This window comes from Penicillium nucicola (assembly GCF_028828085.1).
Source record: "Penicillium nucicola strain IBT 29836 chromosome Unknown utg000010l, whole genome shotgun sequence".
In the NCBI taxonomy this organism is placed as follows: domain Eukaryota; kingdom Fungi; phylum Ascomycota; class Eurotiomycetes; order Eurotiales; family Aspergillaceae; genus Penicillium; species Penicillium nucicola.
This window is the reverse complement of record NW_026643134.1, coordinates 994,156-1,015,262: the sequence shown is the minus strand read 5'-3', so window position 1 is coordinate 1,015,262 and position 21,107 is coordinate 994,156. Positions and strand designations below refer to the sequence as shown.

The window sequence follows — 21,107 nt, the reverse complement described above, 5'->3', positions numbered from 1 at the left end:
CAATAGGTGTGATACTAGACATATGAAGATATACAGTCCTACTATAACGTTGAAGGCTAGAAAGCCTCGTGCTCCGTGGTGTTGAATATCTTGATTGGTAATCACTCATAGTGCAGGGTGAAGGTGCTCACCTAGGCTCCTTCTTAGGGCTCCTTCCCTTCTAGGAATTGTCTGATGGCCTGAGATCATTCCTGCCTTCAAACATCCACAGACACGCGCCCTCGAAATAGACGCGTCTGAACGCGTGCGATTTGCCCCGGACGAAATAAAATACAAGCATTGCATCACTCACCTTCGCCCCACCTCATCTCCAACTTCATCCTTTCCAATCATGCCTCTGGTTCAGCTTTCTCCTCATTCACTCATTAGTCTCCCTAGGCATCCCGATCTGGTGCCATGTCGCCCAGTGTCGTCCATCCAGGAGCAAATCCGTGACGTTCTTCAAGAGGCACATGAGATCCTGGCCAGTCTCCCCTCCGAGCTCAAGGCTGAAACCAAACTTCGCAAGTCTTTTCCTTCTGATGCAAAGGTCCAGCTGAGCCAGGGCTGGAGAACTCCATTGCGCAGCGAGCCCAACGCGCAGAAGGAGTACTGGGTCTGCCGCGAGAGCGAACATGTTGACTCCAACTGCGGAAATGGTTCCGCTACCTGGCAGGAATTCCAGAATGGCTTGCACCATGACCATGCGCGCAATGAGCAGGAGTATACTCCTACGGTGACTCGCGTCGTGAATCTCTTCGACTGGACCAATGGCGAGGAAGAGCATCTCGGCCAACCCTTTGAGATTGGCGACACGCGCTACAGCCACTTTGACGCTAAGTGTAAGTGCATGAAGTTCGGATTCGTGTTACACTTCCTCTCTTCGACTTGACACATCCAGGCAGAAACTAATTGCACAGCTCGCACTAGTGAATCTGATTGTTCACCACTTTAAGCCGGATGGCTTGATCCAGCCTCGTGCATTCGTGTCGCTCACCATCTCAGCAGCTACTATGAGCCTCGCTGCGCGCGACCCTCAGAACCCAGAGACACGCCAGGCCACTGAAGGCTTTGTTACCGTTCAGGTTCCCTACCAGAAATTCAACGATAATTTCCCCAGTGATAAGTTCATCACTCTTTACGCCAAGATCGATTGCAACGTCCCGCATGGCGTGATTTTCGGCAACTACGCCAGTGTGGAGCGCGTCGAGCTGCTCGTTTTGCCTCGTGACCGATCTGGCTCTGTCGTGTCTACTTCGGCCTCTACTGCAGGTGATAATATTGGTCAGACGAAGACTCTATCTTCGATTTCGACCTCTGCTCCTGTTTCGACCGACCGACGCGTTAAGTGGACGATGGCTACAACCTCGGATGCGGCGGGCGATATTCCTGGCTGGGTGCAGCGTAGCTGGATCCTCGGCGGCGTGCCCAAGGCCGTTGTTGCCGATGTTGGGCTGTTCATCGGATGGGTTGCCCAGCGTCGAGGCCGGCTGGTCTCCCGACGTGAGGAGGGTGAGGCCTAGCGTGCCGATTGAGATGATACTCCCGGAAAGCTTTGTACCATGACGAAACCATATTCTTAACTGTGAATCAACATGCGAATGCGGCCAGGTTTGGCGATGCAGGGGATGAGCCCCGAATTCTTTGTATCAGGCAGATAGGCCGATACCAATTTAATCATTATCATTGATTTCCTGCATCGTAAGGGCTGTGCAAGTCGATTGCCCAAAATCATGAGAAGCTCACTGTCAGAATGACCTCAGCGTAGAATAAATACGCATATATACCGTCCAGCGTGCTCGGGACAACATGGGCCGGGATCCCTCCAGTTGGCTACGTGATTCGTCGAGACATTTACGTGACTCGTGAGGACGACCAGTTCCCACGGCCGAATATCTGAAATATCGTCGATTATCCAGTCTGTTGACTAGGCAGCCTAGGCTATTGTTACCATTCCGAGAGTCTCATCATCACAAATGCTATCTAGTGAACACGACGTTCAAAAAGATGTAAGCGTAAGCGATCCGACCTCCATAACAGAATCATCACGTCCAAGACAAGTTCCCACGCAATTCAATCACAGAATAGCCTGAACAACCCCCCAAGCCTGCAACACAGCCGACAAGCCCACAGCCCAGGCATTATCCTTAATACCATGTTTAACATACCAAGCCGAGCTAGACCAAAGCAAGACATTAACGATACCAGCAATGGCCTTGTTAATCGGGTCTTGGAGGGCCGTAGGGTCGCGAGACCATTGGTAATGCAGCAAACCTGAACAAAGACAGATCAGGAATTTGATTTGAGATGAGTTCAATCTATATTCAACGAGGTTCAAATAAGAAAGGAGATGGATGGAACGTACCAGTTACTAAGAAGAATGCACTCCCCTGTATAAGTTAGTGCGTGGATTCACTTCACGTTATCAGAAGTGGATAAGTTGTCGCGGATGACGTCGTTATAACATTAGAAGATGAACGCACTTGATACCATCCTACGGTTCCACTAGCCCATGGCTTCGTTCCTGCGATAGCCTTGAATCGGGGGTCGGATGTCCATTGTTTGCCGTTGATCTGGTGATAGGGTTAGTATTACGCTGCTGCGAGTGAGTGATAGGGGGTTGGATGGGTTAGTACCGTATGTCCGAGAGCAAGGAAAACGAAGGATGCGGCGGATGCTTGGAGCAGGGAGGGGGCCATTGTGAAGAGACTGTATGGGGTATGTGGTATATGGTATATGGTATACCGGAATATAGGATGGAGGAATGTGGTAGTAGGACAAGCGGAGAGCTTAATTAAGGCTTGCCTCGGCTGAATTTTGGGCCGTGTGGAGGTGGAGATGTCCGAGGTCCACCATAATTTGCAGCTTGAAGACATTCTGAGAAGACATGAGGAATATTACTAGTAACTGGTCTTGGATATAGGGTATATATTATCACTACTTAGGAAATGGCGCAAAGATAAGACTCCAAACACAGCGTAATCCATGCACAGTATTTCAATGCAACCACTTAACTCCATTTTGGAGAGAGTCGCGCAAGACACAAGGTGTCCTGGTTCTTGGTGGTCCAATGGAAAGTATTCTCCATTCCATCGAGAAGTCAGCCCATTTTGGCACGCCGAACTCCGGGGGTAAATCAAAAGATGAAAAGAAAAGAAAGGGGAGACTGCGTGGCTCTCTCCAATGAGTATAAAAAAAGGTAGGCTAGAACGGCAGGACTTCCAGAGTGGACTCCAATATATAAAAGGGATAGATGATAGGGGAAAGAAAATGGAGAAGGGAATGTATAACCCCATAGCCGGAACTGTCGGTTTGGTGATCATGAAGGCATCAGGTTCACCCCTGGGTGGGTGGAACATATCGACAAAGTGGAGAGAAAGGGAGAGTAAATAGCGGCTAGAGACCACGCTGGTGACTGGCCATATCGTACACATTAAAGTCACATGTAGACAAATTATCGCGGCCCGGTGTTGTTCAGGTTGACTTCCATCGGGGCTGGAGGTGCCGATAAGTTGGACGAGGCGATGTGTGCTCGCAGAGTCGAAACTTCAGTACGCAGGGCGTTTAGTTCTTCATGCATTCCTCGGACGTACGACCAGAGTTTATCAACCTGGGTGGCCTCAGTTGAATTGACTTCAAGCCCCTCGGGTCCCTTGAGCGCGGTTATGCTGTGGGTACTGGAGTGGCTGTGCGAGGGTGTGTGCTTGGCTGCTGCTTGCAAGCCATATCTAGCATCGGGGGAGGTCATGCCAGGCGGCGGGGGAAGCTGGGGCACCCCAGGCTGGGGTAATGGTAGACCAAGTGAAGGCGCGTGGTTCGATGATTGGCTTCCTCTTCCAAAAGAAGACTGCGGGTGTGGCAGGGACTGTCCCATACTGGGCGAGTGCGCGCGGTGTGGCGGTGCAGGATCATGCTGCGATGACAACGCACCCGGGGACAGTGGCTTGGGGCTGTCACTAATATTGTTGGGAGTGAACATAGTCGAGCTAGAAGAATGACCTGCGGGTGGGAAAGTCATGTTTGAAACCTGCGAGGTTGATGTTGACGCGCCTGAGCCACCGTGATTAGGTGGGGGTGGGAAGAGATGGCTGGGGCGGCTCGCTGCGATGGGCGGGTATGTGTTCGACTGACGAGACTGGAGTGAATCAGATCGAGCTACGTTCTCTGCCTCGTGCTTCCGAATACTCGGCATCAGACGTCGCTCGTCTTCCTCGTCCATGCGCTCTGGCTCCGCTGTATACATCAGCCCGTCCATATCATCCGGACCAGCACCGCCATCTCCGTATTCATCATCTGCAAAACTGCCCATACTCGCGCGCCGGCCTGCGCATCCTCCCTGGCCTTTGTTGTGTCGAGCCAGCGCGTCGCCTCGAGCAAACCGACGCCCGCATTTGGGACAGATGTGGGGTCGCTCGCCCGTGTGCAGTTTGGTATGGCGCTTCAAGTCGTGTAATCTGCGGAATCGCGATTGGCAGGTTTGACACACGAATGGCTTTTCTTGACTGTGCGTGAGCAAATGGCTCTTGAGATTATGTTGCCGGGTAAATTCTGTCGAGCAATACGGACAGCGGTGTTTCTTCGCAGATGGTGAGCGGGGACTACCGCGATTGTAACCAGCATTAGGCAGACTCAATCCCCGTCGCGGGTCGTTGATGTTACCTGTAGGCATCGGATAAGAGAATGCTTTGCCATCGTGGTCGATCTCGGTGTCATCGCGCGGGCGTCGATCTCCGTCCTGCGAGGTCGATTCTTCAATGGGACCCGGGCTGGCGACAGTTGAGGATTGCATCAGAGAATTGTGGTGGTGATCATTCGATCCGTATGGGTCAGATGGTGATTCGGTCGCGTGTGAGTCGACGTGCATCTGTTCTGGGGATGCATGAACGGCGGACTCGTGAATTGGAGCGCCTGGCGACTTTTCACTGGCGCCCAAGGCCTCCCGCGCCACTTGTGAGCTGTTCCGTTCAGCTTCCTCGTCATGCTCCGGCCGATCCGCCGGTCCTGCTGATGGGCTTGTCATTGGCGGTAGTTGGTCTCTCGATCGCGACACGTGAAGACCAGCGCTGGCAATGGAGCTCAGACTGTCGGTTTTTTGAGGTTTGAATAAAGAAAGAGGTTCAGTTCTAGCGATGGTGTTTCCAGATAGATTGGAGACGGCGACAGGCTCGGTATTCGACATCAACGTCGCCATGGAGAAATAATGTTTTGCGCCCTCGAAGGGTGGACGAGCTAGGGCAACTACTTCCAAAGTCATGTTAAGAAGGTCGAGCAGAAAAGATCAGAGGTACTCACGTTCATCCAGATCGGGGATTTGAGGATGTAAAAGCAGAGGTTGGGGGGGGGGGAAGGCAACGAAGGACTAGGGCGTGTGGGGCGTCTCTCAGTGTGGCGCAAGCTGACGAGTGGTTTCAGCTTCACAGTGAAGATCCACAGGACTTGGAAAGATCACAGGGATAGAATGGGAAAAGCCAAAAGGAGAAGAGGAAAGGGGAAGAGGGAAATGATTGTCTAACCAGAGGATCAGAGGGAACTGGGCCAGAGAGGAGGAAGTCGAGGCTCTGGGAAAAATGAACCCTGAGGAATCCAAGTAGCAGAGACTTTCTTTTTGGCAGTGACTGCCACCTATTGGCAAGTACCAGGTACTTCTGATTGAGGCTGTGTAGACTAACGCTGTGGCTGTGGGGCTGGCACGAGGTGCGGCTGACACTTTTCTTCTTCTTTTCCCTCTTCCTCGTCTCTGTTCTCTGCTGGCCCATCTGCCATTTCTCGCTTTTCTATGTCTGCATGATTGTCTATTCTACAAAGGCCCAAACAAGGAATATGAGGTCATTGCCCAAACCGGTATTGGGGGTTCTTCATTGCCACATGTCCACATGTCCGAAGCTTCAGGTGATGTCACTTGTGAATAGGCTCCAGTACAGTGAGCAGGAGTACAATCAATCAGTAGATCAGTAAATAGTAGATCAGGTGGGGACAAGGGGGCACCTGCTGGGATAGAACGGTGCAGAATATCTCTACAGTACAGTACAGTATACAGTACTCACATCGCATGAACATGGAAGACATACAGCCTAGTAAGTTATACAGAAACCTCTCGACTGCGCCATGTTTCAGGTACACTTGACGGGCGATCGACCCAGGGTGGGCCACGCCGTGTCCAGTGGTTCCTTTTCTGTCACCTCCACTCCAAAAATAGGGAAGATCTGACTGGTTCAACCAGAATGGCTCAGCTTACAGTCGACGGCTCTCATTTCCGCCTCCTTGCCTGGCCAATATTGTTGAGCCACGATTACTGTATGCATGCCATGTATCACCCACTGTACAGTACTGCCTACCATGCTGCGTACCATCTACTAGTACAGTAGTAGTATGCGGATGCTTGATTGGTACCCTGATTAGCCCCTGGTAGTGGGCTTGCAGATGTACCCATTCTCTCTTTTCTTGCCCTTCAGCCACCTAGGGGCTATATATACACAGCGCTTGGGCCTATTCTCTTCACGACGGGGCCCCGGGGGTTGTATCCATCCATTTCTTCATGAAACTTTATCTTAATTCTCTTGAGTGGCTCAATTTAATTTGAACGAACCCAGCAGCAGGGCCTTTTGTCTTACATATGTCGGCTGTATACAAACGCTAGAACTTGATAGCACAGAATTGGACTATACTGCAGAGTTGGTTTGTCTACCAGAAGACAAAATGCTCCGTTCACATCGACAACGGAATGATCCTCCGTTCATTCCATCTGCCTATCTTAGCATCGGGAGTCAATGATCCAACATTAGGTTATCCGAGTCTTGAATGGTTATTAGATAAATTCAGGTATGACTTGACTATAAAGTATGCATCATTGCATGGGTATCTTTCAACACTGGGGGCTTCGATACAATGAATGGTTCTTCCAGTTTCGTGATTCGTTTCAAGGGCATTGGTCTGTGTTTCTAGGAAAGAGAAATCTGTATCTGATCATCAGGTAGAATTTCTCTTATGAAAATCGACGTGGGCAAGCACACCAGAGCGTCGAAAACAATTTATGAATTGTCGTGCCTGAAATCAAGGAGATGATATCACTCCTTACACAGATCTTCCAGCAGATCTAACATGCGCTGTTGCAGCGCTTCAAGCTCGGACTTCGTGATCTGCGACGTAGCTCCCGTGATATCTGATTCCTGGGTTTTGGTAGAACCCGAGTTAGAGGTCCCTGCTTCAGTCGAAGAGTCCTGGATCAGATTCGGATGGATCTTGAAGAAAGGTATTCCGAAACCACGCAGTTCGGACGTAAGGGCATTGCTCATCTGGGAAGCAGCCCTGTGGACCTTGGCATCATAGGCTGCTATTTCAATAGCAAAGTCTTGCTCGGCCTGATCTATTAATTAACACCCGAAGGATGGAATGGCACAGAAATGACGAGAGAAAAAGCCGAGTAGAGGGGAAAGTAAAACGTACCGTAGCTGCTTCTTTTGTGTCCACTGGGGCACCGATTGATCGACTGTTCCATATTAATAATCAAGCCGACATAAATGGTTAGAAACAGCAGACAGCAGAGAAGTAAGACATGATGAAAACAGACCAAGACTGACAGAGAAGTGACCAGAGATTGAGAAGGGAAGTTACTCACAGAACTGCATCTAGCTCTTTCTGTTTCTCGGGGCGCCCTCGCTGCTGTTTGATCAATGCCTCACGAGCACTGAACCATTGGCGCTCATGGTGATGTTGGCTTCGAATCATTCCGCGGATGCGGTGTTGAAGTTCTTCATTGTGGCCCACAGTACGCATGACATGTCGCAGTGCAGCAGGCCAAGTGGTGATATTGGACGGATCAGCAAGGCCATTGGAAGGCCGCGGAGGCCGAGGTTGCGGCTGGCGTGGCTGTTCTGGGCGGTGCAATGGAGCAGGGCTAGATGAGTGAGGAGGCTGTGATGTAGCCTGAGAGCTGCCTTGAGGAGCTAGATTAGACAGAGTCCGGAGGACCGAGTTGAGGTCGGCGGGATTGTATAGATTCTCCGCCATATTGTATGGTGCCACTTGGGCAAGGGTTGAAGATGAGAAGAGGGCCCAGAGTAAAAGTATTTAAAGGTGAGAAGAAACCTGCGGAAAGCAAGCAGCAAGTAAACAATCCGTGTCTTCTCTAATATATCGAAGATTTGTCGAGAACAACCAAACAACTCCAAGGAGGTCGATAAGGCTGTTGAATGTCTTGGCGCATCTCCCGTGCTGAAAATTTACCTTCAACCTGCAAATCCCCGGTTTTCGCCAACGTCCAGACGCCCACCCCCACAAACCCATCAATTGCATCTGGCCAAGTTGTCAGAGGCACGATTTTGGATTCCATTCCAATCAACAGGCCTCCCACCGAACCCGGGAAACGCGCAACGATGTCCCGATCCGCCGCCGACGCAACGCGGTTCACAGCCACAGGGCCCTACGCCAACTCCAAGACTGGCGGTTTCCAGGCCGCGAATATCGGCGAGAACAACAAGGCTAACTCCAAGTCACCATCACCACAACATCTCGGCCCCGATGGAAAACCGGAGACACCCAAGCAGAAGGTGAACCGACTCCGCACGCAGGCACGGGCTGCGAAGAGGGCTCAGGCTCTCGGAACTGGTGCGGATCAGTGGATTGAGTCTGGCCGGAGATTTGCCAACAAGGCTCACAAGGGAATGGTCTACTCATTGATTGTCGCTTCTGGTATGTTTCTTGTTGTGAAGTTGTTCCGTTGAAGCCTCGAATGCATCAGGCCATACCCGAGATGACAACCAACAACATCGATTGATCCCCGACCTTATACTGATGATATTGATTCGAACAGGTGTCTGCGGTGTCCTTACAGTCTACTCTATGATCTCACTTACAATGTATAACCGTCGTCAACGCACCCTCTGGATCGAGCGCGAACTGGAGACTCTCAACCAGGCCCAACTCGCCGTCGCCAACGGCAGCGCAACCGAGGAGCAGCAGGAACTTGTGAAGAAGGAGAGCATTGGCGAGATTGTGAAGCAGAAACGAGCGGAGGAGAAGGCACAGAAGCCCTGGGCCAAGGCTAAGCGTTTCCTCTTCGAGAAGCTGAACATGGAGGATTCCGGCGCTGTTCCCGCCGCTGCATCAATTGAGCAGTCTCAGAGCAGTGTCACAGAGGCGGTTCAGGCCAAGCAGGCTATTGATGCCGCCGCCGCGAAGACTGGCGTGCCCTTGCCCGGACAGTTGGATGTGATGGCCGAGAACGCGGAGGAAGCCGCGAAGGCCAAGACAAAGGGCTGGATCAGCTGGTTGACAGGGCGGTAGATGGGAGTAACCATCAGCCTTATAGCAACCGATATGAAAGGGAGGGAGGGCAGACTGGATGGGTGGATAGCTATGGCCCGTCCTCGGATGCTGATCTGATCTGACCTCACGATCAACGGCCAAACACATACTGTCACACCCTATTCATCTGTTCTTGTCCTTCTCTTATCCTCACTCCTCGCCATTCGCAACAATCTTTTCTATTGCATGGCAAGTCGCAACCTTCGCGACCTGCTTCCATCTTTCCCAGGGGGTTTACGGCGTTTGATTTTCTTTCCCAGCTTCTCTTCTGGATTGTGTTCCTAGTCAGTATGACCCTCCCTAATACTTCGAAAGAAGTGCATGGGCGGGCCTCAATGTATATCGTGTACAGTACATAGATCTGCTCCCATCCGTTTTCATTTCTACTCTCCAGATTCAATCCACGAAGTCAGTAACTTTCTATACAGTATAACTAACCACTGTCCGTATATGGACTCCGTAAAGGCAAGACAGGCTACAGAAATCACCAAGAACTATATAACATAATACAATACTCTAAATTACTCCGTTTTGACTCAGATTCGCCCTAATCCCACAAATGGAAACCCCCCCCCAAGCGCCGGAAGAGCGCTTTCCCCTGGCCCATGCACATAGTGGAGCTGGGAAAAACCCGTTCTTATATTGTCGGCCCTGGACGTTCAACTGTTATTTTTCTTTTCCTCTGATCACTCATTCTTTTTCCTATCTATCTTACAGTGGCTTATGCCAGTCGACCTTATGCATCTACTAATGAAGGTGGAAAAAAAAGTTCACAGAAACAAAAACCCTCATATTTTGACTGGGCACCAAAGACTCGTTCACACATGATCACAGCACATGGCAGGAGAAGAAAATTACAAAGGAAACCGCTGAAATCCCGGGAAAAACAACAGGCACCGAACGGAGGCATACATTTTTTTTTTGCCAGATCCGCCTCATCAATGCAACGAAATGCAGCGACGGACCGTGGTGGAGCCCCAGACAAGCAATTAGTCCAGGGGAAGAAAACGACATGAGACGACTTGCTTATTGCGAGCCGTTGGCACCGGCTTTACGGGCGGCACGACGGGCACGCACACCATCGGCCAGATCCTCCAGAACATCGACGGTCATCTCCCAGTTGATGCAAGCATCGGTGATGCTGACACCGCGGTGGAGACCGGAAGGTCCCTCGGGGGGAACCTTCTGGTTACCCTCGTAGATGTTGGACTCGATCATGACACCGATGATAGCGGTCTCGCCCTCGCGAAGCTGGTCAGAGACCTCCTTGGCCACGACGGGCTGGTTGAGGTGGTTCTTGTTGGAGTTGCCGTGGGAGCAGTCGACCATGAGGACCTCGCGCTGCTTCTTGGAGCGGAGAGCCTCGCGGGCGAGCTTGATGCTGGCCCGGTCATAGTTGGTGCCCTTGTTGCCGCCACGCAGGATCACGAAGCCGTGCTCGTTGCCCGAGGTCTTGGTGATGGCGGCCAGACCCTGCTTGGTCACACCGAGGAAACGGTGGGGGTGCGAGGCGGCGCCGATGGCATCCACGGCCACGGTCAGGTTGCCGTCTGTGCCGTTCTTGTATCCGATGGGGAACGACAGACCGGAGGCCAGCTCGCGGTGCAGCTGGGACTCGGTTGTGCGGGCGCCGATCGCGCCCAGCGAGATCAAGTCTGCCAGGTACTGGGGGAGATGGTGTCCAGCATCTCGCTGGCAATGGGGAGACCGGTGCTGGTCAGGTCGGTGTACAGCTTACGAGACACGCGGAGACCTTTGTTGATGTTGAAGGTCTCGTCGATGTCGGGGTCGTTGATCAGACCCTTCCAGCCCACTGTTGTGCGCGGCTTCTCCAGGTAAGCGCGCATGATGACGAAGATGTCCTTCTCCAACTTGGTTGCAAGTTCCTTCAAGCGGCGGGCATACTCGAGGGCTGTGTCTGGGTCGTGGATGGAGCAGGGTCCCACGACGACCAAGAGACGGTCATCCCGTTGCTCAATAATTTCCACTGCCTGGTTACGACCAGCGCGGACAGCCTCGGTCGCACGGGCAGGCTAATTGACGCAATTGTCAGTTCGTTGCGCTTCACAGTGCGGCCACTTCGCGGGGAGCGGGGTGCCGGGAAAAAAAATGACTCACGGCGGGGATCTCAGTCTGCAGGAATTGAGGCGACAGCAATGGGTCGTATCCGAGGACTAACCGAACGCATCAGTATTACAGTGAAATTGCAGACAATTGCAAGTTCCAGGAGAGTGTCCACATACCACGAGTGTCCTCGTTGACCTCTGTGGTGTTGATGAGAGGCATTGTGTTTCAAGTGACGACTAACAATTCTGGGGTATAAATGATCAGTACCGCTGAACAGGAAGCATCCACGGTCTTTAAATGCACCAATGCAAGAACTGTGACTCACAAAGTACTGGGGCCGAGGATGGGAGAGGAGAAGAGAAGGAAACAAAAAATAAGAAGCAAAAGTGGGCCAAGATTCCCGGTTGGACGATCGACCTATTTGTAGTGTTGTGTAGTGTTGTGTAGCCCCCTGCAGCTCCATTGACCTCTATAGTGATTCTAGTGGTTTTTTACATTGTATCTTTGAGCCAATAATAGTGCCTGGCATCTTTTCTCTCCCGACAAATATGTACATGGTCCTCTGCTGTGTCTGGAGTCAGATCTAGTCGCACAGCCAATCCGGGCATCTGAAATGACCACACATGCATCGTATGTCCACGGAGTTGAGATCCCAACAAACTTTCCATGTTGACTGTGTTCTTGAGGTCCTGGTAACGTCAACTGACTTGACACAGGTTCGATGACTCAAAGTGGCGCTTGGAAATGGGCCCCTGGATCCATCTGTCACATCCCCTGGACAGGTGACTTCGCTTCTGGGGTCATTGGCACGGAGACCGGAAACAGGAGGTAGAAACTATCGCCACAGAGAACAGAGTCGACCTGTACCGTAAGAGAAATAAAGATCTCATGGTGATGAGTGTGAACACCCCCGTATTAGGCATGGTGGGGGTTTGTCATCGATCTCTGAGTTTGCCGATTGGCGTACGCTTTGAACAAGATCCGAACCAGCTCCATATCATGACCCCTGCTCTACATCTCAACAATGTCTGGAATCAAAAAGAAGTCACGTTGGTTTCAGGTTGTCCAAGATACGGTGGGATGCGAGAGCATGATCTACAATGCAGCGATCTGCCCACCGGCCATTTATACCCAACCAGTTCCGTTTCCGAGATGTGCCTTGTATCTTCGACAAACCAAAAGACTCCTTCACCGATGCCAACCAAGGAAGTCTTTCAACGTTTCCCAGCTTCACCGGCCCCCGTGAACCAGTTGCTTCAGCGCCCAGCCAATGTCAAGCTCCTTCAATCAGACAGCTCACAGCTGAAACCATAAAGATGGCAGTGATAGTAATTCGGATAGGGAGAGTGACATGGGCTCTGCTTAATCGAACCTGACATCTCTAGATTCTACTTCCTCTCCATCAACATTATTCGAACTTAATGAATCCCCTGTGCTGTCGCAACCCACAAATGCGAGCTCCTTCAAAAAGGAAGTTGCTCTTCCAATGAAGTGCCTCCCAAAGTTGTCTTCTAGAGCCTTTCAATATAAAAATAAACTCAAAAGAACCAATAGCCTGGAGTGCTTCCTATGTTTTTCTGATTGGAAGCAGTCTATAGCTCTTTGTTTGCCTTTCACCCATGCATCCGACTTTCAAACATATCAAACATCAAACGTTAAATGTAAAACATATAAAGCGATGATAGAAGTGAACAGAACTCTGATAGTATGGCTTTAAGCCAATATGCAGCTGCGTAGATAAAAATACATGCATGATAGCTTATGGTCTCTTTCCATGGGATCACCTCTAGATAAGATGGTAGATCACTGAATCTTTTTCTTGCTTTTGGGTTTGATATTCACCCCATTGTCTTTGACGTTCTTAGACTTGGGCCTGCATTTTTCGCTCAGGTTTCCTTCGAGAATCAGCAATTGGACGATCTTCTTATATTCATTTGATTCTCTCTGGCTCTCAGATTTCTCAGATCTCTTAGTTCTCTCGAACTTTTTCTCATTCTCTTGAGTGATCCTCACCCCAATAACCTCGATCATCAGTCCGACTCTCTTCTTATACTCGGTTTATTCTCTCTAATCTTTCTGATCTCTCAATTCTCTCTACGGGATTCTCATTTTCGTGAATGATCATCACCCCAATAATCTTCTTCGGCTCTACAATTCAATTTCATCGTCCCACCCCCATCTCGTCGTCCGCGTCCCGGTTCATCATGTCTACGAACATTATTCCCCGTCCTCAAAAGCTGAGAAAGATGGCTAAAAAGAAGCCGCAAGCCGCTCAGGCTGTTCAGGCCACTCAGACCACTAATACTTCGATGGTAAATATTGACCTCTGACTTACAGTGCCCCGCATCTTTCATCCCAAACAAGCTTGACTGTTTCTCGTACTTCAAGCTGACCAAGCTAAACTGCCCAGGGCGATGGTTGCTGGCACAACTCCGCCGTGCATATCTTTAATTCTGACATCTAGTCCAACTCGAGGACTGGGGAGGATCAGACAGATCAGTCGAAGCTGGCAGACCGCCGCTTCGTCACCGACAAAGAATACCCACCTCGATTCAGTCTGAAAGATATTGAGGTCGAGATCGGCACCTGGATGTGTGTTTCCTACCCATCATCGACAACTGCATGCCCCCCTGCAAGCAGTTCGCCGGCCGCGAGGACACCCTTCTACTTTCAATCCATGGAGCCTGCATCACGGCAAATAACGTGCCATGCTCCTCCTTCGGATTGTACTATGGTCTCCATAACTTGCACAATGTCTCTCATGCCATCAGCGGCAAAACTCATACAAACCAGACCGCCATCTTGACTGCTTGCCTCCGGGCCCTGCGCAATGCGACTTTCATTATGGATGAGCGACTGAAGATGGCTAGCAGTAGGAAAGACCTGGCGCCTCTGCGGACCTTCATTATCAAGACTGATTCTGAATACCTGGTTCGTGGCATCACCGAATGGCTGCCTAAATGGAAGGAGGCTGGATGGAAGACTTGCAAGGGTGTTACTATTGCCAATGCTGACTTGTTTCAGCTGGTGGAGGCTGGCATTGTTGTGTTGGAGAGAGTTGTTGAGGTCAAGTTCTGGCTTGTGCCCAAGGAGAACAACCAGGAGGCTGAGAGTCTGGCCAAATGGGCTATTGTGCACTGAGGGGATGGAAATGGACTAGTCTGGGTTTGTCATTCTGCAATAGTTTGAATAGGTCGAATATGTTGGAAATCTCAACCATATCTCTATGACACCCATTGATCAAATGTTCGGCTGTTCGTTTTTCGGCAGCCGATCCGACTTCGGGAAGATCGGGAAGATCGGAAATACGGTGATAGAAACGTAGTGATCGGACATTGACCTTGGACCTTGGGGTATTCAAGCAGTTCTGCCCTTTGTAAACTCTGATCAAGAGGATTGCAACTGTCGAGCATCTTGACATGTCCATGAACGGAGCCCTGGAGCAAATAACATTGCAACTAAGGTGGCCAATGGGGTCTCCCCACAGCGGAAAACCACTTAGCCGATCTTCAATGCAGGGCGACCTTTGGAACGGGACTGAACGAGCAAACCACTTCCGACCCCGGAATTCCGCCCGGCATTTTCCTATAAGTATTTCTTGAGCCCCGGAATTCTTTCTGGGGTCAAGTGCTCGTCTTTCTCTCCACTTTCCCATATATACATCATCGGTAAGTCTTCGTGACGCTTAGGAGTGACATTGCGACTAACACCGCCGAGACCAGAATCACTCCAAATCCCGGAATACCTGCTATTACCGAGCACATACACAATGGCTTCTCCAATTCCCAGAGGTCTCCGCCAGGTGCTCCAGAAGTCGCCCAATGACATTGTCATACTCTCTTCCCTGCGCACACCCGTCACCCGCGCTAAGAAGGGTGGCTTCAAGGACGCTTACCCCGAGGAGCTCCTGGCCAGCGTTCTCCGCGCCACCTTGGAGGCCAACCCCAACCTCGACCCTGCCCAGATCGACGATGTCCTGATCGGATCCGTCCTGCAAGAGCTGGGTGGCGCCAAAGCCGGCCGCATGGGCCAGATCCACGCTGGATTCCCCCACTCCGTGCCCTTCAACACAATCAACCGCCAGTGCTCCTCCGGTCTGGCCGCAATCACAAACATTGCCAACGGTATCCGCGCCGGCGCCATCAACGTCGGTGTCGGTGGTGGTATGGAGTCCATGACACGCAACTACGGCTCTCGCGCCATTCCCACCGTCCTCTGGCCCGAGCTGAAGGAGTCCTACTCCCAGGACGCCCGCGACTGCATCATGCCCATGGGCATCACTTCCGAGAATGTCGCCTCTCGCTACGGCGTCTCCCGCGCTGACCAGGACGCCTTCGCCGTCGAGTCCCACGCCAAGGCTTCCGCCGCCCAGAAGGCCGGCCGCTTCGACTCTGAGATCGTCTCCGTCACCACCAAGACCTTCGAAGCCGAGCACCCCGATGGCCCCGCCAAGGAGGTCACCATCTCCAAGGACGACGGTATCCGCCAGGGCTTGACTCTCGAGAAGGTCAGCGCCCTCAAGCCCGCTTTCTCTGCCGACGGTGCTTCCACCGCCGGTAACAGCTCCCAGGTCAGTGACGGTGCCGCCGCCGCGCTGCTGATGCGCCGTTCCACCGCCGAGGAGCTCGGTCTCTCCGGCTCCATCAAGGCCCGCTGGGTCGCCTCTGCCGTTGCCGGCTGTGCCCCCGATGAGATGGGTGTTGGCCCTGCCGTTGCCATCCCCAAGCTCTTGCAGTCTGTTGATGTCAAGGTTGGCGAGGTTGGTGTCTGGGAGATCAACGAGGCTTTCGCTTCCCAGGCTCTCTACAGCATCCGCAAGCTCGGCATTGACCAGGCCAAGGTCAACCCCAACGGTGGTGCTATCGCCATCGGTCACCCTCTTGGTGCTACCGGTGCCCGCCAGCTGGCTACTTTGCTGCCTGAGATGGAGCGCAGTGGCCAGGAGGTTGGTGTCATCAGTATGTGCATTGGTACCGGTATGGGTATGGCTGGTATGTTCGTCCGCGAGTAAGCTTAAGCTTGCTTCGTATAAAATGAGTTGTTTTTGTTTCTATTTCGTATGATATCAGCGATGCATGTGTATATAAATTACAGTTCAGATACAAGGAGTGCTTTACTTCTTAATTGAATCGGGCTCATTCCATTTTGTATATCCCATGAAGGTTGCTTCCGTGACTAGTAAGCAAACTCTTGACCAACCAACTCTTCACTCAGCTTCCATAACCTCTCCGCCTCCAAATGGTTAGTACCCCATGGCTTGACGGTATCAACCAACGGGTCAGCGACATGGCAGTCAATAAGATAGGCGCCGTTATTCGCTTCAGATTTAAGTCAGCAACAGCCTTGGGACCAACATCACGTTATCAAGACACACCTTTGAGAACAGGATCAAAGGCTGCATAGACATGAGTGGCAGCACCACGCTCCAGCGTCTTGAGATTAAAGTCAGCCCATCCCTCCCGATTACCAAGCTGTCTATCGATGGATTCTGCTCCATGTAAGTATAGATGGTTAGCATTATACAACTGTCATGGAAACCAGAGATACTAACGCAGTCCAACATCACCACTCCAATCGAGATGGCTACCTAGATTGGTAAAGATGACACCAGGGTGCAGACTAAACGCAAGTAGACTCTTCTTGACGCCCAGCTTTAAGGAAAGTGAAAGTGCCATTAACATGTTGGCTGTTTTAGCCTGGCCATAGGCTACCCATTTGTTGTATGTCCTGCCGCCCTAAAAGAACATTGAACGAAGAAATATTAGTCCAGATCTTAGCAGCAATATGTCTTTCTCAACGACAAGGAAAAGGACCAAAAACTCTACTTACATCAAAATTATGATCATCAAACCGAATAGGACTCAACCGATGTCCATCACTAGTAACCATGACAACCCTCGGAGTCTCCGACTTCAAAATCTTCTGCATGATCAGGTTTGTGAAAAGGAACGGACCAAGATGATTAGTCGCAAACTGGGACTCGACTCCATCGTCGGAAAGACCATACTCGGTGGCCATGATGCCAGCGTTGTTGACGAGGACATCAATAGCAGGGATGTCAGTCCAACTGTTGACCAGTGCCGCCGCATCTCGAACACTTTTCAATGATCCCAGATCAATTTGTAAAGTGCGAGTCTTCATGTTTGGGTTCGCGGTTTGCAGCTCATTCACGCATTGGTCTAGTTTGGCGGTATTGCGGCCTGCTAGGATTAGATATGCTGGTTCAGCGTTTGCGAGAGATTGGACGAATGTTCCGCCTAGAGAACCGGGTGTTACGCCTGTTGTGAGGATGACTTTGTCTTTGATTAGGGCTTTGTAGTCGGTGACTAGTTCGGTTGTTGTTGTGTTTGTGTTGTACGGAGCTGGCATGGTGGGCTAGATAGCTGGATAGCTGGGCCTTGATATTGAGGTTGATGGAGATACACAATGAGTGTTTGGTCGTGAAGCTTGCTTGATGATAGTTGCAAGAGATCTTGTTCGAGCGGGCACGGGAAGTCGTTAACTTTATATAGATGCATCAGTCCTGGTACATGACTCCTAAGTCCGCCTATTACCGGTATGCCCGAACAAACTTGGAACCAGCCCAGTTGCTTAGCACGAAATTATCATCTGTCGTATAACTTGGTAGTTTCCGCGGTCTAGAATATACATTGAACTAGAAGAAAGTGGTTCGATGCTGAGTTCGAGGGTTATATCCGTAGGTGTAAGAATATGATGTAGGCTAAACTGCTCGGCAATCAAGAAAATTCTTTCCACTTAATATTAATCCGCATCATTAACTGAACAAGAAAGATCAAATAGAGCTCAGAACGTATTAACGTGATGTCCGGTTGAACCCCTAGGAGGTCGAAGCCGAAAATGCCAAGCATCGGAATCCAGTTTCACGTGACCTGACTTTCTCAGATTTGTTTCTCCGTGCAAGCTCAAGTCTGTTTGATCAAACATCGTTTGCGCCCGCACACACAATGAGGCAATCAATGCGCCTTCCTTTGCGGGAGGCAAAATACGTCTGCTCCAACTGCAGAGTTGGAGCCAACCCACGCATCTCGCCGCTCAACCAGCAATTCCTCCGCAATGCCTCCGACTCCCCCGGATTTCTTGAACGCACCCGGCGCCAGATTTGGGGCACAGACAAGCCCCCAGGTCCCCAAGACCCGTATTCTGGAAGCCAGATTATGCCACAGGAGGATTCCGCTGCTGAACTTACCACGCTTTCTCCCGGCAAAAGAGAAGAGGAGCCACAAATCGCCGAGGAAGTAGACATCGAGAGCATGGACTGGAAGAGCATGCCTAGAGTCGGTTACACCTTGGATGAAGAATGGCGTGTCAATGGCCAGACCGTTGCCGACAAAGTTAGCCCGTATGTTTGAAACCGCTTGTGGAAGCCATGCCTCGCGCATCGCCGTATAATCTTATGACGAACTTTACTGACCCTGGCTCTTGATTTCTATAGTTGGTATAAGACAAAATCCCCAGTACCGTTTGAAAAGGCTGTTCAGCATGCTGTCATTGAGTTCAGTGTCATGAACTTGATCGGTATGAAGTACGCCACGAGCTATCACAAATATCCCACCCGCCATGGCAAGGATCTTAGCAGACACTGCAGCATTGAGGGCGAGTCTGCCGAATGGGGTGATCGCGTTCGATTCTCCAAGGAATTAGTGCGAGAAGACCTCATCAACTATTTTGGGCGATTGGCCAAGCGAAATGTCGAAGAACCGAGCGCTTATATTCAAGCGCAGGATGGGGGCAAAATAAGAGATGATCAGATTTCGGAACGTCCGCAGAACGGAAAGAAGATTGAGAACACCATGTCATCTCTGCCTCTTAATGACCCAAAGCTCAAGTTTGCCGTACGTTTGGCCCTTGGATTCCATTTGCCGTTGAATATCACTAACTATATCTCGCAGTTCCTCAATCGCCTTTCTCAACTCACCGGCCAGCGTATCCCCGACGCGATCTACTCTTCTGGCAATACTACGACTGTCGGCAGTGTTATTTCCGCCTACAACGAATTGACAAAGCAGTCTATCAAGATGACCCCCGTGCGCCTCCACGAGCAGCTTGCCGCGGCGGGCACCGAAAGCCTGAGCAATGTCAAGATCTACGATTCGCGCCGGACCCGCCATGACAATGATGAAGATGTTGGTCGTAAGAAGCTCATTATCGCTTCGCTTTACGAGGATGGCCTGATCACCCACCCCCTTGGAAAGAGGCGGGAGTGGATCAGGATGCAAAAGAAGCAGGAGATAAAGGCTCTCAAGGCAGCAGCAGCAGCAGAGGCGGTCGCAGAAGAAGCGGCACAGGAGATAGAGATTGCGAAGGCGGCCGCAGAAGAGGCGCCACAGGAGGCGAAGTTGCAGATGAACTGAGTGCGTTCATTTACCCTGAAGTAGTTTTGAGGCATTTGTCTCTACTTAACAACCTTCTGTATATTACAATTGTTGACTAAATTTGCATTTTGTTTTTGCTTGATCTTATCAATCCAGTTGTGCTAAGAGATATACAATTCATCCTGGTATGTGATGAATATCAAATTTGGTCATAGTGGCCGTAAACCATGAAAGAAATCGAAAGACCTGTCCTGTATACTCCGACAAAACTCCGTAAAGTAGCTTCCATTTTCCCAAGAGAGTTTACCTCGGCGCAGCAGAAGGAATTGAAAACCCTCTGGTCATAAAATCGCCATTTTTCGAGGCTCCGTCCTTCTTGGAAAAGAGACTGTCGATATTCTCATTACCCTTCCGGCGCTTCTTCCTCTCATTCTCCTCCGCCAGCACACGTGCAGTAAGAGAGGAAGTAGCAGCATTCTTGATGCCATTTCCCGAGGCACTAGGCACTGGTGTTGAAGTGTTACTCCGGCTTTTGACGTCAGAAGCCTGCTTCGAAGCTTCCCCAGTGGTGTTCGAGGTATCCTCGGCGGTGGTGTTCTTCTTGCGCTTCTTCGAACCGGGAGCTTTCTTAAGAGAATGTGTAAGAGATTGTTCAGCTAGCTTGTGGCCTCGCTCGATGAGACGCTTCTTGTCGTCTTCTTTAGTGGTAAGAATGGGAATGATATTCTCTTCAGCATAGGATTCGTTGCACTGCAGAGGCAAATGTCAGTCGTTATATTCGTACCGCACAACAAAAGTACTCCTTACCTGCAAACACTTATCACTCTTCAGCTGTCGAACAGCCTCCTCCGCAAAAACATGCCCACACGGCACTAGATAGACGGATTTCACACCTGGTCCCAATGGCTTCGCGGTGATCGGGCAAATCCAGCCCTCGCCGCGCTCGCGAGGCGCATGGGCACGGTGTGATGGGTGCTCGGTGCGCTCGGTATCAACTTCAAACTTCAACTCGACAACATCGCGGAGTGACTTTACTCGCCCGCATAGGATCTCCTCGCAGTCAGCCTTCGAGCTGATTCCCTCGCCATCATCACCAGGCAGAAGAAACTGAAGGATGGCGTCTTTGTTGTAGAGGTTTCCGACCGAGTCCGAAACGATTGGTCGAGAAAGGGTCTTGTGCGACAGTGGGCAGGTTGTCCAGGAGTGTTCTTGCTGTTCGCGCTGGGTTTCTTTTACTTGCGCTGTGCTCGGAGCACGGGCTGCTTCGCGGACGAGCTCGCGGCGGGTTGGAATGCTGTGTAGGAGTCAGATAAAATGCAATGATCCAGTAGACCAAGAATATAGAACGTACCTTCCACCGTCGTTACCCATCTTGGTCAAGTTGAGGTTGAGTCTCGCCACGATAAAGCGCAAAGAAAGCGGGGC

General features: G+C 51.0%; 12 protein-coding genes across 12 annotated transcripts; 5 read left to right on the top strand and 7 right to left on the bottom strand.

Moving 5' to 3' along the window:
• Window positions 1-331: 331 nt before the first annotated feature.
• N7511_008925 (SRPBCC family protein) lies at window positions 332-1,502 on the top strand (the record flags this gene model as incomplete). Its single annotated transcript, XM_057131302.1, has 2 exons — window positions 332-821; window positions 910-1,502. The coding sequence occupies 2 exons, from the start codon at window positions 332-334 to the stop codon at window positions 1,500-1,502; spliced, it is 1,083 nt and encodes a 360-aa protein (XP_056979290.1).
• A 554-nt stretch (window positions 1,503-2,056) lies between these two features.
• On the bottom strand, window positions 2,057-2,678 carry N7511_008924 (uncharacterized protein; the record flags this gene model as incomplete). The annotated part of the gene is made up of 4 exons (XM_057131301.1): window positions 2,057-2,253; window positions 2,345-2,369; window positions 2,463-2,552; window positions 2,616-2,678. 4 exons carry the CDS (start codon window positions 2,676-2,678, stop codon window positions 2,057-2,059), a joined length of 375 nt encoding a protein of 124 aa, XP_056979289.1.
• Window positions 2,679-3,433: 755 nt separating this feature from the next.
• On the bottom strand, window positions 3,434-5,233 carry N7511_008923 (C2H2 zinc finger protein; the record flags this gene model as incomplete). Its single annotated transcript, XM_057131300.1, has 1 exon — window positions 3,434-5,233. The coding sequence occupies one exon, from the start codon at window positions 5,231-5,233 to the stop codon at window positions 3,434-3,436; it is 1,800 nt and encodes a 599-aa protein (XP_056979288.1).
• Window positions 5,234-7,043: 1,810 nt separating this feature from the next.
• On the bottom strand, window positions 7,044-7,986 carry N7511_008922 (DUF2458 domain-containing protein; the record flags this gene model as incomplete). Its single annotated transcript, XM_057131299.1, has 3 exons — window positions 7,044-7,337; window positions 7,423-7,465; window positions 7,595-7,986. 3 exons carry the CDS (start codon window positions 7,984-7,986, stop codon window positions 7,044-7,046), a joined length of 729 nt encoding a protein of 242 aa, XP_056979287.1.
• A 365-nt stretch (window positions 7,987-8,351) lies between these two features.
• On the top strand, window positions 8,352-9,261 carry N7511_008921 (cytochrome c oxidase assembly protein COX14; the record flags this gene model as incomplete). Its single annotated transcript, XM_057131298.1, has 2 exons — window positions 8,352-8,667; window positions 8,789-9,261. 2 exons carry the CDS (start codon window positions 8,352-8,354, stop codon window positions 9,259-9,261), a joined length of 789 nt encoding a protein of 262 aa, XP_056979286.1.
• Window positions 9,262-10,308: 1,047 nt separating this feature from the next.
• Window positions 10,309-11,568, bottom strand: N7511_008920 (3-deoxy-7-phosphoheptulonate synthase; the record flags this gene model as incomplete). Its single annotated transcript, XM_057131297.1, is given in 4 exon segments — window positions 10,309-10,937; window positions 10,949-11,315; window positions 11,401-11,456; window positions 11,526-11,568. 4 exon segments carry the CDS (start codon window positions 11,566-11,568, stop codon window positions 10,309-10,311), a joined length of 1,095 nt encoding a protein of 364 aa, XP_056979285.1.
• A 6-nt stretch (window positions 11,569-11,574) lies between these two features.
• N7511_008919 (uncharacterized protein) lies at window positions 11,575-11,812 on the bottom strand (the record flags this gene model as incomplete). The annotated part of the gene is made up of 2 exons (XM_057131296.1): window positions 11,575-11,594; window positions 11,617-11,812. The coding sequence occupies 2 exons, from the start codon at window positions 11,810-11,812 to the stop codon at window positions 11,575-11,577; spliced, it is 216 nt and encodes a 71-aa protein (XP_056979284.1).
• Window positions 11,813-13,553: 1,741 nt separating this feature from the next.
• Window positions 13,554-14,490, top strand: N7511_008918 (uncharacterized protein; the record flags this gene model as incomplete). Its single annotated transcript, XM_057131295.1, has 3 exons — window positions 13,554-13,661; window positions 13,814-13,945; window positions 13,990-14,490. The coding sequence occupies 3 exons, from the start codon at window positions 13,554-13,556 to the stop codon at window positions 14,488-14,490; spliced, it is 741 nt and encodes a 246-aa protein (XP_056979283.1).
• A 628-nt stretch (window positions 14,491-15,118) lies between these two features.
• N7511_008917 (uncharacterized protein) lies at window positions 15,119-16,360 on the top strand (the record flags this gene model as incomplete). The annotated part of the gene is made up of 1 exon (XM_057131294.1): window positions 15,119-16,360. The coding sequence occupies one exon, from the start codon at window positions 15,119-15,121 to the stop codon at window positions 16,358-16,360; it is 1,242 nt and encodes a 413-aa protein (XP_056979282.1).
• Window positions 16,361-16,524: 164 nt separating this feature from the next.
• N7511_008916 (uncharacterized protein) lies at window positions 16,525-17,718 on the bottom strand (the record flags this gene model as incomplete). Its single annotated transcript, XM_057131293.1, has 4 exons — window positions 16,525-16,667; window positions 16,724-16,837; window positions 16,901-17,084; window positions 17,179-17,718. The coding sequence occupies 4 exons, from the start codon at window positions 17,716-17,718 to the stop codon at window positions 16,525-16,527; spliced, it is 981 nt and encodes a 326-aa protein (XP_056979281.1).
• Window positions 17,719-18,314: 596 nt separating this feature from the next.
• On the top strand, window positions 18,315-19,721 carry N7511_008915 (mitochondrial 54S ribosomal mL50 protein; the record flags this gene model as incomplete). The annotated part of the gene is made up of 3 exons (XM_057131292.1): window positions 18,315-18,709; window positions 18,803-19,202; window positions 19,260-19,721. 3 exons carry the CDS (start codon window positions 18,315-18,317, stop codon window positions 19,719-19,721), a joined length of 1,257 nt encoding a protein of 418 aa, XP_056979280.1.
• Window positions 19,722-19,985: 264 nt separating this feature from the next.
• N7511_008914 (replication termination factor 2) lies at window positions 19,986-21,053 on the bottom strand (the record flags this gene model as incomplete). The annotated part of the gene is made up of 3 exons (XM_057131291.1): window positions 19,986-20,432; window positions 20,490-20,976; window positions 21,034-21,053. 3 exons carry the CDS (start codon window positions 21,051-21,053, stop codon window positions 19,986-19,988), a joined length of 954 nt encoding a protein of 317 aa, XP_056979279.1.
• Window positions 21,054-21,107: the final 54 nt, after the last annotated feature.